At 37.9% G+C, this 15,650-nt stretch overlaps 1 protein-coding gene across 3 annotated transcripts in view; it reads right to left on the reverse strand.

Annotated features, from left to right (window-relative positions):
- The window catches only part of Ddx10 (DEAD-box helicase 10), a 468,305-nt gene that overhangs the window by 287,265 nt on the left and 165,390 nt on the right, over positions 1-15,650 (reverse strand). For all 3 annotated transcript variants that reach the window (XR_008222819.1, XM_052760354.1, XM_052760346.1), the window contains exon 17: positions 14,451-14,587. Coding sequence is in view for 2 of the 3 variants with exons in the window: in XM_052760354.1 (XP_052616314.1) it covers positions 14,451-14,587 (137 nt within the window). In the remaining variant the exon portion in view is untranslated. The remainder of the gene's footprint in view (positions 1-14,450; positions 14,588-15,650) is intronic.

The raw sequence follows: 15,650 nt of genomic DNA on the forward strand, positions 1-15,650 counted from the left end.
TTCACACCCTGCTGCATTTGGCAGAGACCCCTGTCCTCTGAGCACTTGGTACTTGGTGGGAGCTCATTGGATCTAAGGAGGGACTGGGACTTCATCAGTTAGCAGACTAGTACAGGCCATGTTCAATTAATTTCTTGGTTCTTAGATTATTTTCTACAAATCCTAGAAAGACGACTTATGGCCAAGAGTTGTATCAGGTAGCAGATAGCAGTTATGATGGTTAATACTGACTGTCAAGTTGACAGATCTAGAATCACCCATGAGACAACCTGAACATATCTATGATGGAGTTTCTCATTGGGTTAGGTGAGATGGGATGATCCACCCTAAACCAACTGTAACATTCCATGGGCTGGGGTCATGGACTGAATAAAACTGAAAACCTTCCGGGCATCAGTATTCACTCCTCTCTGCTTCTTGACTGCAGATGCAGTGTGACCAGCTTCCAATGATCCTGCTGCCATCTCTTCCCACACATAATTGATTGTGCCCTTAAAAGAACTCCAAACTAAAGCAAACCATTCTTCCCTAAAGTTGCTTATTGTCTGGTATTTGGTCACATCAACAAGGGGAAAACAAAACAAAACCTCACACAACAACACAGCAACACATCACCAATGTCATTTAGCAAGTGATGGTAAAACATCCTGAAGATACTGAGGCTGTAAAAATGAAAATGCAATTTACTCCAAAACAGAAATTCACAATATGAGTTCCATAAAGTAAGTGAACCCCAAAGAACTGAACGGGGTAAAGCGGCACACAGCTACTGACAGCTAGTGGCCTTCAGGGTGGACAGAATATGTGGGTTTGAGTTCCATATTTTAACCTGTCAGCACCCCTATAAAGGATGGAAAGTGCTGGCATCTTTCCCCAGTCTTCAAATGTTTGAGCCAAGGGTCAGGTAGGGCCATAGTACACTTGACAAAGCACATCATAAAATGTAAAAGGAAGGCTTAGCTTGGAGCACCAAAAGCCCCCCTATTATCAAAGTCAAAAAATTCAGAGATACTAATCTTTTAATAATCTAAACCATAGAGACTTCATACATAGAAATCATACAACTAAGTACAGAGTAAAACATTGTATTTGATATGTAATATGAATAGACGGCAAGAGGGAAATCCAATGACTGTGACTTAACTGAAAATAGCAATACAAAAGCATCTCACAGTACCTAAACCAAACACCTGAGCCAATTAGTTACTGGTAATTATGAAGAAAAGAGAAAAGTGGAATGTGATGTTTTAAATGCTAATATGTACTGATGAACTGATTTTTAAATGGGACATAACTTTCTTATTTCCTAAAATCTCTGAACCCCAAACTCAGAGATCTTCTAGAAGCTGAACTTATTTTTCTGTAGTTTTGATTTTCTGGCTTCAACATTTAAATTATTTTCAGACAACTTAAATTGTACCTCCTACAACAAAAACAGCATCTGTGTTAAATTCAAGAGCAACAAAGGATTGGGGGGCACGACACCCCAGTCTGCACACTGGATCAGCATCCCCACCAGCGCTCTCTATTGGGAGTAAGGCATCTCTTCCCAGCTGTCATGTCTTGCATTTAAAATTCATCTCTGCTTCATCATCTTTCCTTCAAAGGTACACAGGTACTCAACTGGCCTATTAATATGGATCTTTCCCTTGAATTCAATACAGCTCAAATTGTTTATTAGTCATTTGGCACCTAGGATTGTTACTTACTTATACTAATGTGATTTTTCTCACCTGTACGCCATTTGGCAGCACCTTTAAAAAGTTTTAAAGTAAGCATGCCCAGAATTTTTTTTCTGGGAATCTTGCCCAAGGCAATAATTAAGGGTATGCTCAAAGATTTCTTAAGAAAGATATTTAACATAGAGCTATTTTTAATTTTGGAAAGTTAAAAACCCCAAAATCCAACCCTAAAGGATTAATTCATTAAATACGTTATAAAATTAAACATGAGATATTAATTAGCTACTGCAAAATTTTCTTTATGAAAACTGAAAAAAAAAATAAGAAACCAACACAGAATGAAGACTCATCCACATTTTTAAAATGTTATGTGTGGAAAATGATTTGGAGGTTTATTTTTAAATGTGCTTTTTTGCTAATACATATATCTTCTGCTTTTTCTGTAACCATCCTATATTAGTCTTTGAAATAAAAATTAAATTCAAAGTTCTAAGTAGCTAGGTCATGCTAATTATTCTTTGTAATTCCACAAAGCTTCAAAGCACACAGTGTGGGGCGGGGGGGGAGGTTCCCATCGATAGCCTAACTTAGCACAGAAACAGGGGAATGGTAATGGATGATAGGTTATTTTCAGTAGTTTTTTAAAAAGCTAGGAATTGCAGTGCACCCCTGTGATCACTGCACTTGGGAGGCTAGGGAAGTTGCTTTGCAGGTTGGAGGTCTGGGCTATATAATGAGATTCTGTCTCATAAACAACAGAAGAAATAAAAAATATAAGCTAAATTACATTCTAGCCTTTGTTTAAGCCCCCAGAGCATCTCATCTTCTTCCTGTAGTCATGTGTCACCTTTAGCCTACTTCTTGCTAATTGGATCCTGTAGTGGACTAGAATGGCTATAGATTCTTACATGCATAACCTACCATGAAGTTAGCATCAGTCAGGACACATAAATAGGCAGAAGAGTGTTTGGATGAAAAGTAGATGAAAATCTCCTCTGGCAGTAATACAGATAACTATAGGATCATTATTATACTATTAGGTTACATATTTAATTGCATTAATTGCCTAAAGTATTCATGATTCAAATACTAGGATAAATTATTCATTCTTTTCTTTTTTTAATTTTTATTTTTTATTAAGAAATTTTCTATTCATTTTACATACCAACCACAGATCCCCCTCTCCTCCCTCCTCCCACCCCACCCCCTATTCTGTTTTTAGAGAAAGCTTTCAACAGTTCTTCAGACCTCCATTCAGAGAGGGCTTTCCTAATACTTCATCGAAAGTGCACTTCAATCCTGCCTTCACCGGTTATTTCTTTCAAGGCCCTCATGACCGACTGTGTCCTACTTTCTGCTTGTTTCTTTATGGTCTGTCTGTCTCCCAGCAGTATAGGCTCTATGTGAGCTAGGGTCCATTCTTTTTCACTCTCTGCCTACTATGAGTCAATTTTTAGTTTATTAATAGCTACATGCATAAAGTAAATGCTGAAGAACCAAAAGAGGGCACTACCCTCTTTTTATAATATGGACATACTCTCTGCATATCAAATACATCACATGGCATTAATTTCACTATATCTTTCATTTCAACCAAAGCAGTAGAATATTTTTGCAGACTATTCTAAATGTAGGGGCTAACATTTTGAATATCAAGCACTTAATGAACAATTCTGAGATGGAAAATAATAAAAGGAGACATTCCAGAAAACCTTACAGTCTATCAATTGCATGCTGATTTAGAATCTCCTACCAGCTTCACCTTTACTAATTACAATGATTACCATACATCACTGACCCCATTGAATTTCATATCTAGCTTCCTTTTTACTCTCATTAGATCTTCAACAATAATATTGCAAGTTAAGCTTTATCATTTGGTTGACTGTGAAAACCACACAGAGCTTAAGTAATATGTCTAAGCTCCACAACTTGTAAAAGAAATTAAAATTCAAAGCTTTGACTGCAGGCAAGCCAAGAGTTGTTGTTGTTTTAACAAAGACTTAACTTCCCCAAACCTATACTTCTTCTCATGTTGCAAAGTTTATGTCAATATCCAAAACTACATGGAGTGACGCATGTGAGCAAACATTCAGTAGTCTCTTGGTTCATAGAACCTCATGTAGCTCACATATCACCACTTGCTAGAGCAACTACTTTTGTACTATCGATGTTTATGAGATCATTCTGCAGAACCAGATAGAGTTTAAATTCCCGTGTATTGATAGAGTGTGGGAGCCCAAATTACTCAGGGTGAGAGAATCTGAGCTTGCTTTACCCAGCAGGGCTGCATAACGGATGATTTGGCCACAGGCATGTTTACCAGGTGTTTGGAAGTCTGCACATGGCTCTACGGTGTGCTCTGATTTTGCAAGAAGGAGGTCTTTTGCCTCTCCCCTTGGCATATCATAAAAAGTTCTTTCAAATAAACCTGTTGGGTATTGACCCAGGTCCTCCCGAAGCTCTCCTGTGTTTCTCTCTTTTTTCTCATCATCTAGGTCTCTCTTTCTGTCTGATATTTTCTTATCCCTCTCTCCTCCACCTAAAAATCCTTCAAAAGGTAGGAACTGGACTCCCACAATAGGGAAAGGCAAAGAGGGGGAAACTGACTCAATGATATACTTTTCCATCAATAAGAAACAAGTTTATTATGCTGCAGTTCTTAGGAAGCTTTAGCCAGTACTTACAGGAGTCAGAAGTGTGGGTTGGGGGGAGACAATTACATATTACAATAGCAAGAACAAAAGAAAAACTGGTACCTGTTGTGAATATAATTAACTGATCACATTAAACAGCATATTTTAAAATAATGTAGGGGATTGGGAAAACAAAAAACAAAATAACAACAATAACAACCCAGATCAGAATGTCCTTTAACTGGAAAACTACACTCACTGGGGTACAAGGTTGTTTCAGTTAGAACTACGATACCAAGCTTTAAGAATGCTTCAAGTGTTATAAGACATGGCTTTAATCTAGGTTGGAAGACAAAGATCTGCTAAGAAAACTTGTCAATCTCTGCTGTATGCAGTGCTTTCTTGGAATACAGCATAGTGGCATGAACTCCCGTGGATATTAGGGCAAATAGTTTACATATGCTTGACTTTGGAAAAGAAGATGTGTTGTATTAGAGCTCCTGCACTGAGGAAGGCTCTGTGTATGTGTGTGTGTGTGTGTGTGTGTGTGTGTGTGTGTGTGTGTGTGTGTGCGCGTGTGTGTGTTCCATCATAAAACAGAAGATCAACATCACTGTACACCTTAGAAATCTAACAAAAGCCAGCACAAAGAGCCACTGAAAGAACACATTTTATTGCAGCATCCATACACATCTTCAACTTCTTTATTTTCCTCCTCTCTTTCTCTTTTAGAATGCACAGAAAAGAAATTGAGCAAATCTGAAGACTGGTCTGATGGCCAAGAAGATGAGGTAGGTATTTAGAGGTATACAAACAAATATTCCCTTATACAAAATCCCTGAAGATTAAATTGTCTGTGGAAAGCTACTGTAGACCAAGTTCAGCCATCTCGGTGCTCAGTTAGGGTCTCGATTTGTACAAAACTTTCCTCAAAACTAGTAATAAATAAACAGGTATGAATTCATTTAAAAAACATTCTCCAAAAGTTTTGTACCTATCCTCATGTACTGACACTTCACACTTTCAGATTCAAGTAAGTTATGACAGAGATGTTTCCTCTTATAAATTTTAATTTATAAAATCATGGCAATAGACCTAATGGAGAGTGTACTCCATAAAATCTACTGTTTCCTTCTATACTGAATGGAATACTTCTATGCTTATGGAATCAGTACTAAGAATGCATAACATTCTCAATGCCTCAATTCTCAATTTTCTGGTGGAACTAGAAAGAATTATGCAAGAGAATGTAGCACAGGAAGATGTCTAGAATTTATTATAAATATAACTGAAAATGCTAAAAAAATTAATCTTAGATCAGAAATCTAATAATCAGAAAAGATCTGGGTTGGTGAAAAGGAAAAAAGGGTATAAAAACCACAACTCTCACATCATACCTTGACCACATTTCCTTTCATTAAAAATCCACACATTATTTGAAACTGGCAAAATCTTTTTGTTGTTGTTGCTCATAAATAATCTGGGGATTTGGTGAAGAGCCAGGAGCTCCCTTTCAGACAGACACGGAGGTGTACCTGTTACCCAAATAACCACAGTTTTATTTTCTATGCTATTTCTAGATTTTTGAGATTGCTCTAACACTTATCTGCAGAGTCAAGGTTAAAAACAACTCTACTATGCAGAAACTTTAAACACGTAATTATTTCTCCTCCCATATTGAATTGAAATATCATCTAAGTTTAAGCTAGAAAATCTTGCTACTAATCTACATGTAGAGTATTTTGTCCTCCCCGGAAATACATCAGCTTCCATCTCAAACTACTTTAACTGATTAGTTTTCAATATCAAAGATCATCATGCACCCAAACATATCCCCAATGTTCCAGCTATCTGACAAAATTAAGTCTTAAAGTTTAGTATTACTCTTCATTACTCTTCAAATGACTTCAAAAGAGCGGCAACTCAAGCCTTCAACAAAGTTGCTCATTAAATAATTACTGATACTGATTTAAAAAAAAAAAGAATCAAAAGCATGGACACAACCTAAAATTCTAAAAAGAAAAAATACTAATGGACTATTCTATTATTATAATATAATAATATTAATGGAAATTTGATGCAAAGGAGTGACAGGGTGTATGTATCACAAACATAAAATGCCCTCACATAAAGCAATGTCACCAGTGATGTCACCCATGAAGGCTGGGTGACTAAATGACAGAGTAGAAAGCACAAGCAAAACCTAGATGCAAAGGAAGTCAAGAAGGTGGTTTCCTAAACTCCAGTCTGCCTTTGAAGTTTCTCCAAATAGTTCTGTTTTCAAGTATTTCAAAGATAGAAGATAAAGTGAAAGGATGGCAGGCTTCAATGAAAGACATGCATTATTTATATTATTAAGCTGACCTGACCTTTTTTCTCTATCTGCCAAGCCACAATGAGATTAACCAGCAAGCAGAGAGGATCAGATGAATGGAAACAGTAAAACAGTTTCTTCTCTCTCTCTTTCTCTCTCTCTCTCTCTCTCTCTCTCTCTCTCTCTCTCTCTCTCTCTCACACACACACACACACACACACACACACACACACACCCCACACACACACACCCCACCTAGACTGTGTAAGGGAAAGTGTTGTTATATTTAAAATAATCCTCTAAATCCAACAAAAAACAAACCTACTTTTTTATAATGTGCCATGCCTGGCCCCAATTAAAAAAACAGTTCAAATGAGCTGGAGAAATGGTCTTTGCTTTTACAAAGGACCTATGTTTGGTTCCAGCACCCACATCTGGTGTCTCACACAGCTACCTGTAATTCCACCTCCAAAGGAGACCCAACAATCTCCTCTGGACTCCAGGGGCTCCACACAGCATGTGGTGTACACAAACGAGAGAGACAGATAGAGAGAGAGAGAGAGAGAGAGAGAGAGAGAGAGAGAGAGAGAGAGAGAGAGAGAGAGAGGATTTAAAATTCGTTTTTAAAAGAAAAAAAATGGAAAGGAAGGGTTGGGTAGACGGTTCAGTGGATAAAGGACTTGCTATGTAAGCTTCAGACTGAGACTGAATTCCCAGAACATGTGTAAAGCTAGGTACAATACTATGTGTCTGTAATTTTCATGCTCCTAAGGCGAGATGTGTGCCAAACAAGGAGACCCTGTTTCAAACAAGGTAGAAAATAAGGACTGACACCTGATGTGCTCGCTAGTTTAATGTCAACTTGACACAAGCAATAGTCATCTGTGAGGAGGGAACCTTGATTGAGAAAATGTCTCTGTAAGTTTGGGCTATAGGCAAACCTATAGGGCATCTTCTTAATTAGTGACTGATGGGGGAGAGTCCAGTCCATTGTGGGTGGTGCCATCCCTAGGCTGGTAGTCCTGGGTTCTATAAGAAAGCAAGCTGAGCAAGTCATGGGGAGAAAGCCAGTAAGTAGCACCCCGCCATGGCTTCTGCATCAGCTCCTGACTCCAGGCTCTAGCTCAGTTTGAGCTCCTGCCCAGACTTCTTTCAATGATGGACTATAATGTGGAAGTATAAAGCCAAATAAACCCTTTCCTCCTCAAGTTTCTGTTGGTCATGGTGCTTTGTAACAGCAGTAGTAACCCTGACTAAGGCACCTGAGGTTGTCCTCTGACATCCACTGGTGCACTACAGCATGCACGTGCCCTAACACAGATATGAACACATGCACACACACAGGATAGAAGAATTGTTTCTGCCCATCTTTTCTTCCTCATAACTCATCTTTGATGCATATATGCTTGTGAAAAGTCCTCTGTACATTACAAAGCTGACTGAAAATCTTGAAATAGAAGTTGCTGAGCAAAAACGACTGGAGAGATGCCACAGAACTCAATACTAAGAGAACCTATAGAGATTACAGTAGTTCACTAAGACATTTACAAAGACAATCCAACTTATTCAAAGATAAAACCACCATCAAACAGATGTTTCAAAGACAAAACCAAACACACAAAAGGCAAAACAAAAACAAACAAACAAACAAACAAACAAAAAAACCACTGACCATCTATTGATTAGTATTAAGAACCGGTTAAAGAACAGCTAATTACATATGAATTGGACCCATTTACTCAAAACAGGCTAAGGTATCATCCATACAGAAGTTACTGTAGAGAAGTCATGTTTAAACTGTGACAAGAGTCTTAGTACAAGCTATAAATCTAACTGGACTTACGCTATCTAGAACAACCTACCAAATATACCACTACACAACAGTTCCTGTACGGATACCCCCACCTTTATTTTTTGCAGGAATAAATAATGAACCCAGAGCCCTTCACGTGCTAGGAAAACATTCTGCTTTAGCCTGGCAATTTCTTATAAAGGAACCAGACTTAGTTCAAGGCTATAGTCTACAAATAAAAGATCAAAAGAGAACAAAAAGGAAAAAAAAAAAACCAGGCAGTGATAGCGCACTCCTTTAATTCCAGCACTCGGGAAACAGAGCCAGATGGATCTCTGTGAATTGAAGGCCAGCCTGGTCTACAGAGCAAGATCCAGGACGGGCACCAAAACTAAACGGAGAAACCCTGTCTCAAAAAACAAACAAACAAACTAACAAACAAAAAAACTATCAAAAGATAGAAAGAACCTAATATTTTCTTTTTCATTTGAAACATTAAGGTTATAAATATTAAATACTCAATTTTATTAGATAGTGAATGAATATCTAGAACATTCAGGTGTTTCTTCTTAATCATATTTAATACTTGAAAAATTTTACATCATTTGCAATTCACATGAGAATGGCCATGAACCAAACATGATGAATAGTACTGGATATGCAAGAATTAATATACTGCATGCAAATAGTCAAATCTCTTATCTTGTGAGACACAGCTAAAGAAACAATCTTACCAAAAGAGTTTAAAAGGACTATTGCCACCCCACCTCTGTCTGCCTCAGATTTCTGGTGTAGCTCAGTTGTTACTCTCTTCAGGGAACTCTCCTTGATCCACCAGGCTCAAGTGAGGACCATCACTGACGTGTTCTCCACGTTCATTTCCTATGTCTGCCAGGCCTACCACACCCCCAGGCATACAAATCACAACATTCATGCATTACAATTTCAATACTTCACACTTAACTCTTTATAACCACAAGTGAACTAAAAGCTCCACAAAAGTGCAAGAATGGTATTTTCTGTTGACTCTTTTGTGCTGTGTCTGCATTTATTATGGATAGCACGTGTCAGGCACTAAACCATTCTTTGTAGAAAGAAGGTATGGAGAGAAATGACACACATTCAAGAGACTAGCAAATCTGGTATTTCGTTATTTTTTATTTAATTTTGTGTGGGTGTTTATGTGCATGTACTTGCGTGTACCATTTATGTGCCAGTGCTGGCAGAGGCCAAAAAAAGGCAACATATCTCCTGGAACCAGAGTTACAGGCAACTGTGAGTCACCTGATATGGGAGCTGGGAACCGAACCTGGGTCTCCGACAAGTGTGACAAGTGCTCTTAAATTAAGGAGAATGTGGATTAAACAATGCAAAACATTCTTACTATAGTTGTTTCAGCCACTGACATAAATACTTTTTATCATTCAAGCATTGTGACTTCAATACATGGGCTACTTGAAAGGAAAATCATTTATGATCCCAAAGGCAACTGCTTAAGTTAGCCTTTTTCTGCTACAAGATAAAGAAGCTTCAAAACATATTAGAGATAAGAACAAATGACTGTGCACTCATAACAGACCAATGAAGAACGTCACCAATAAGTCAACCAAAACAAAGTCCTAGTTTTCCTAGGAACTTGTGTTGTCTCTGTTTTAGTAATAACAACAAAAAGAAACCCTAACAGCTATGTATTCTACCTAAACTACTTCCACAAGCCCAAAAAGGAAAGAGGAGGAAAAGCCAGAGAAAATTGGACCAATCTTTTAAAACATATGAAAATGAGGAACGAATCAGAGAAAAAAAGCAAGATTTTCTGTTTGGATCTGCTACGAAAAAGAATACACTAAACTTGGGGCTTGAGGCAGAGTTTGGCTCACCCAGCACCAGCCTCTCCTGTATTATGAGCACATTCCTGCCCCTTGCCTTCATTTCAGCTGAAGATAAACTAGGACGCTTTTTTAAAGTTCACACCTGAGTACATTTATATTTATCCCCTTCCCCTCTCTTCCATGCTGGAGCCTTAGAAGGAACTCGAGGCCAGATGATGTTCACTGTTACTGAGACCACACTAAGCAAGAGCTGTGTCTCTGCTGTGCTAAATTAAAGGGGTTGAATGATGAACATTAGAACCCTCTGGAGTGACACAAGAGACATCACTTTGGATAACTCCACAGAGGCCTGGGGATAGTTCAAATTCTCCTGCAGCTGTGCAATGACCTGAGAAGAAGGACAGAAGCAGAAACTTTAAAATCCTGGCAGATCTCCCTGGGGAAGAACTACTGACCACAGATTCAGTCATTCTTCACTAAATCTGGCTCTGCTTCTGCCTTCTTCCTACTGACAAAGTGTCTTTCCATGTAGAAAGACAAAACTGTTACTTACAATGAATATTTATGAGCAGCAACAAAGCACAGGAAACTTTCAAATGAAACCAATTCATACTAGTTCAAGACTAACTGATACTTTCTAATTGTTCTATCGAGTCCCTTAAGACTGAACTCATCTTCGGAAGCACCAAGTTTATATCCAAAAAATAAGCTTCTGAGAGTCATGATAATCAGATCAGCATGAGAATTGTTGATACTTGGTGGAGCCCAGAAAGAGCACAGCAAGTAAATCTGTAAACATGCAAGGAGAACACCCAAGAGCTGGTAGCACAAAAGCTTAGTAATCATCAAGTCGGCAACAGGCAAAGACAAGATGAAGCCCAACTGGAACAACATAGGACACCTGTGGCTACATTATTTCTGTAAACAGTAGTAGCTTCAGCAATTATTACTATTAAATTTACTATCTTTAGTCTTCTGAATACTTTAGCTAAATATAGACTACTATTTGTACCTTATAATAAACCCTGCTTTCTAGTCTAGGGAATGATAAATAGGGTTTACATTGTGTATCAATTCCACTTGATTGATAGAGGATATGTTGAGAAACATGACTTGGGCTACTTGAAAAGAAATATAAATTAAACATATATCCCATAAGGACATAAAGCACCAGTGGTACGTATCTGCCAGCGAATCTAGTCCTGTGGACGAATTTCTACATAGTCCAGTGATTCTGAACTACTATAAACACTCCTACCCAACCCCCAAGCAGCACCTAGCAATAGCTAAAGACAGTTTTGATCTCAACTCAGAGATTAGGGATGTGCTACTCCTGGTGACCACACACAGTGTTAATACCTATAGCCCCCATTGTCCCAAACACTGTATTGCCTGAACAAGAATACCAACAATCCTAAAGCTAGTCAGTACATGGACCCAGGTCTTCAGTCAAGTATCATCAAATGTGTCTTCAGTTTTCCTGACCAACTTCTCTACAGGTCACGGCAGTCCCACGTAATGTGACTGAAGAAGTAAAACTAGGGAATCAGTGCTTCATTTACACTAATGTTTTTTGTGATCATGGACATAAATTATTCCATCCCTTAAAGGTTTTGTTTCTTTATCTATAAGAAGAGAAGACTAGACTACATGTGTTCACACACGCAAACACATACACACACGAGATTAACAGAGTCCTTCTAGAAGGACTGCTGATCCTTGGAAGGTTTGGTCTATCTTAAAGCAGTGTCAAGCAACCATACAAAATATGACTGCAGAACAAACTGTAAGAACCAAATGACCCTCTCTCACTGAGTTAAATTACACAGAAACAGCTGAAGTCATGCTGTAAGCCAAACTACATCTATCAAAAGAGAGATCCTATACACCTGGGGGGGGGGGGGGTCCCTTTCTACAAGAACATTAAGGTAACATGTGGACCATTTAGACTGTTACACCCAAGCACCAAGGAACTTTCTGAAGCAGTGTGTGCAGATTTACTTTCAGAAGTCACTTCTAAATATCAGGAACACAGCCTGAACTAAATCACTTACTCTTACAGCACAAAATCTACGTATTTTTCTAAAGCCTGATGAAACTATTTTACCCTTGGTGGTTTTTGCACTAGTAAAACTAATATGCCTGTCATTTAGCATCTGGAAACACTCTAAAATGTGGGTATATTTACTAGCTAGTTGCCCAATAGCAAGTCCCTGAAGTTTCTGGCATCAGTACATTTAAATAAGTAAATTTCTCCTTTTATCAATAAGCACACAGTTTGAATAAAGACTAACTCAGTGTCTCTCTACAGCATGTTTTTCCAAGAAGATAATCTTTCTGAGAATTTTTGTAAAGTGTTGTTCTTGGTTAAAAACAAATTACTGTTTTCTGTGGCCTATTACTTCAACTCTAGACTCCCTGGGCTAGCATCTGAAGGGTTCCATCAACCATTGACTGTCTTCACATCAAGAATACTAACTTTATCTGTCATTGCTATCTAACTTCTATTCTGTGATTTAGACAAACCATGAACCTAAAAACTCAATATAAGCTTATTATAATACACAGTACTCTAGGGGAAAAAATGCTGAGTAAGTCACACCATTATTCAATTTACCACATTTCACTTAATTTTGGCATACAGGCAAATAGATAATAGACAGTCAAATGAACAGGTTTTAAATGGAAAGAATGTGACTGTTTACATAGAAAATTTCTATTGTTTTATTTGCTGATATGAAAAAAATGTCAAAGTGTAACTTCCTTTCTTAAATTTCAGAGGCTTTTGATTTTTAAAAAATTATGTTTATGTATTCACTCATTCTTTCATTTGTGTGGGAGATTGTAGAGGGTGTGCTCATGTGAGGGGGCCTGTAATATACCTTATATTGGAAGACTGTTGGTGCCATTTGAGACTGTTCAAGAGTCCTCTAAGACTCCTCACCTGGGGATGGGCACCCCAAACCAACTTTGTGACGACAGCAAAGGCTCAAGAGTAAAAATACTGCACCCTTGAGAACAGCTAGAAGATAAACCATTTCCAACAGAGGTGGGATACTAGTGTGTACACTTTAACATGAAAATGCCTGCAGTGGAAAGATGAGTGACAAGTTCTGCCGTGAGAAGCTCATCCATGGAGAGAAAATGCAATTGGGAACTCCAGCTTACTGCTTACACCTCCCCAGTCAGTTTCTGCTGGACACTGTGAGGGGCAGATCTGACCATGTTATCACTATGTGTTGCTATTTGTCCTTTTACTTGGGAGTCCTGCCCAAGGCGATACTTTGCCCTGCTTGGGACTCCTCTATTAGGAACTTCATCTGGCTGCCTTAGAGAGGCATGCCCGAGATAATATTGTAGATTAGTCTCTGAACTGTATAGAACCAAGTCAGAAGACAACTTACTGGAGTCAGTTCTACCATTCTACCATGTATTTCTCTGGGATCAAACGACTGCAAGTACCTTTATCTGCTGACCCACCTCACAAGCCCAATTTTTTTTTTAAAGACATGATCTCACTTCACTTGTATAGCCCCAGATGGTCTTTCACTTATGGTGAATCTCCTTTCTCAGTCTCCTAAGTGGTGGAATTACAGGTATGTACCACCACACCCAGGTTTTCAGCAATAATTTTTTTCATAGCATTTTCATCAAAATCCACCAAGAGTTGATGAAAATAAAACCCCGCCTGTTTGTACTTACTTTACTTTATAAACTACTCAAGTATAAAGGATTAAGAATGAGCCGGGCGGTGGTGTCGCGCGCCTTTAATCCCAGCACTCGGGAGGCAGAAGCAGGCAGATCTCTGTGAGTTCGAGGCCAGCCTGGGCTACCAAGTGAGTTCCAGGAAAGGCGCAAAGCTACACAGAGAAACCCTGTCTTGAAAAACCAAAAAAAAAAAAAAAAAAAAAAAAAAGAAGGAGGAGGAAAAAAAAAAGGAAAGAATAAGAAAACAGAATTCATGTACCAGCTATATGTGATAACAGGAATTACAAATGCAATATTAATCAAAGTCCTTGAAATGATCAGAAGAGTATGAGACACATGCAAAACAAGTAGAAGTAGATTTTATAGGACATTAAAGGTTAAAAAAAAACCTCTTGAAGTAATAGTTCAGTAGTCACTGAATTCATTATGATAGGAGGAAGCTATGTGTGAAATTTGTATTTCATGACACTCACTAAGGGAAGAACATACCTCATCTGAGGTTTTATATCTTCACTCTCAGAGTCTTCAGAACTTCTGTACTTATCTGGATCTGGAAGTGTGCTGGGATCAAACCCACCCTCATCTTCATCACTCCAGTCCAGAAAGGCTTCCTCTTCATCTCTAGCCTAAGACAACACAGAGAATCATGATATAAGAAGTCATCTGATAATAGTCATGTTTCATGATAGATTCAAATAGAATATTCTTCTGATATTCCTAAATGAGAGACTTCATTATAAAGGCCTCAAAACAAGACTTCAAGAACTTCAACATTTGCAAAGACTGTATTATTTTATTTCAAAATTACAATAAAATATAATCCAGAAATTATATTTCTATTGAGCTTGTTTAACTTGCTACAGGGAGAAGTTATTGGTTTTACTTTTTCCATGTAATTCAATTATCAAAAAAAACAAAACAAAACAAAATACCAAGTTGTCTCATTACTCTTATCTACACACACACACATTTCAAAACTACCAAAAATATTAGTTGGAAATATCAAAGACCAAAAATGAGAACATATTTGTCTGATTTTTATGATTACAAAAGCCTAAATTTTTATGATTACAAAAGCCTAAATTTTAAAATGCAATCACATCTGCAAGAAACTTCTTTCTATCCCTGGAATTTAAGTGCAGAAATAACGTGGCTAAGAACATTAGGGGAGCAGAGGATGGAGAGAGGGAAAAGAGGCACCACAGGTAGAGAGTGGGAAGGACAAAATGACGCAAGAGGGAGCGACCACACAGTCAAAGCATAAGTATCGTTTGTCTAAAATTGATTTCTGGAAGTTTAGTTTGGCCACCTGGTACATGGACTCTTTGAACTGAACAAAAAAAATATAAATAGGATTCAAATTTGAAAGTCTAAATAAGTTTCCTTTGGCTAACATCTTTATAAATCTTTTTCAGATCAAGTATGACAAACTTAATGATTTTTTATTCAAGTGATTAATGATTTCCCAGAAACAGAATCACCACTCAGAATAGCATAAAAACAACTGCACAAGCTCAAGCCACTGCAGAAATCCTCTTACACAATGAATGGTCCTCTCAACAATCTTTGAATATAAGAAAATGAGGAACCAGTTAAGAAGGTAAGGATTGACCACTTCTGCAAAAGTCCCCAGTGTTTTTCTTAAGAAAGCTTCCTGGGAAAAATAAAAGGTCTGAACACACATCAGGA

Source organism: Peromyscus californicus, unplaced genomic scaffold, assembly GCF_007827085.1.
Source record: "Peromyscus californicus insignis strain IS unplaced genomic scaffold, ASM782708v3 Scaffold_11__1_contigs__length_118956290, whole genome shotgun sequence".
NCBI lineage: Eukaryota > Metazoa > Chordata > Mammalia > Rodentia > Cricetidae > Peromyscus > Peromyscus californicus.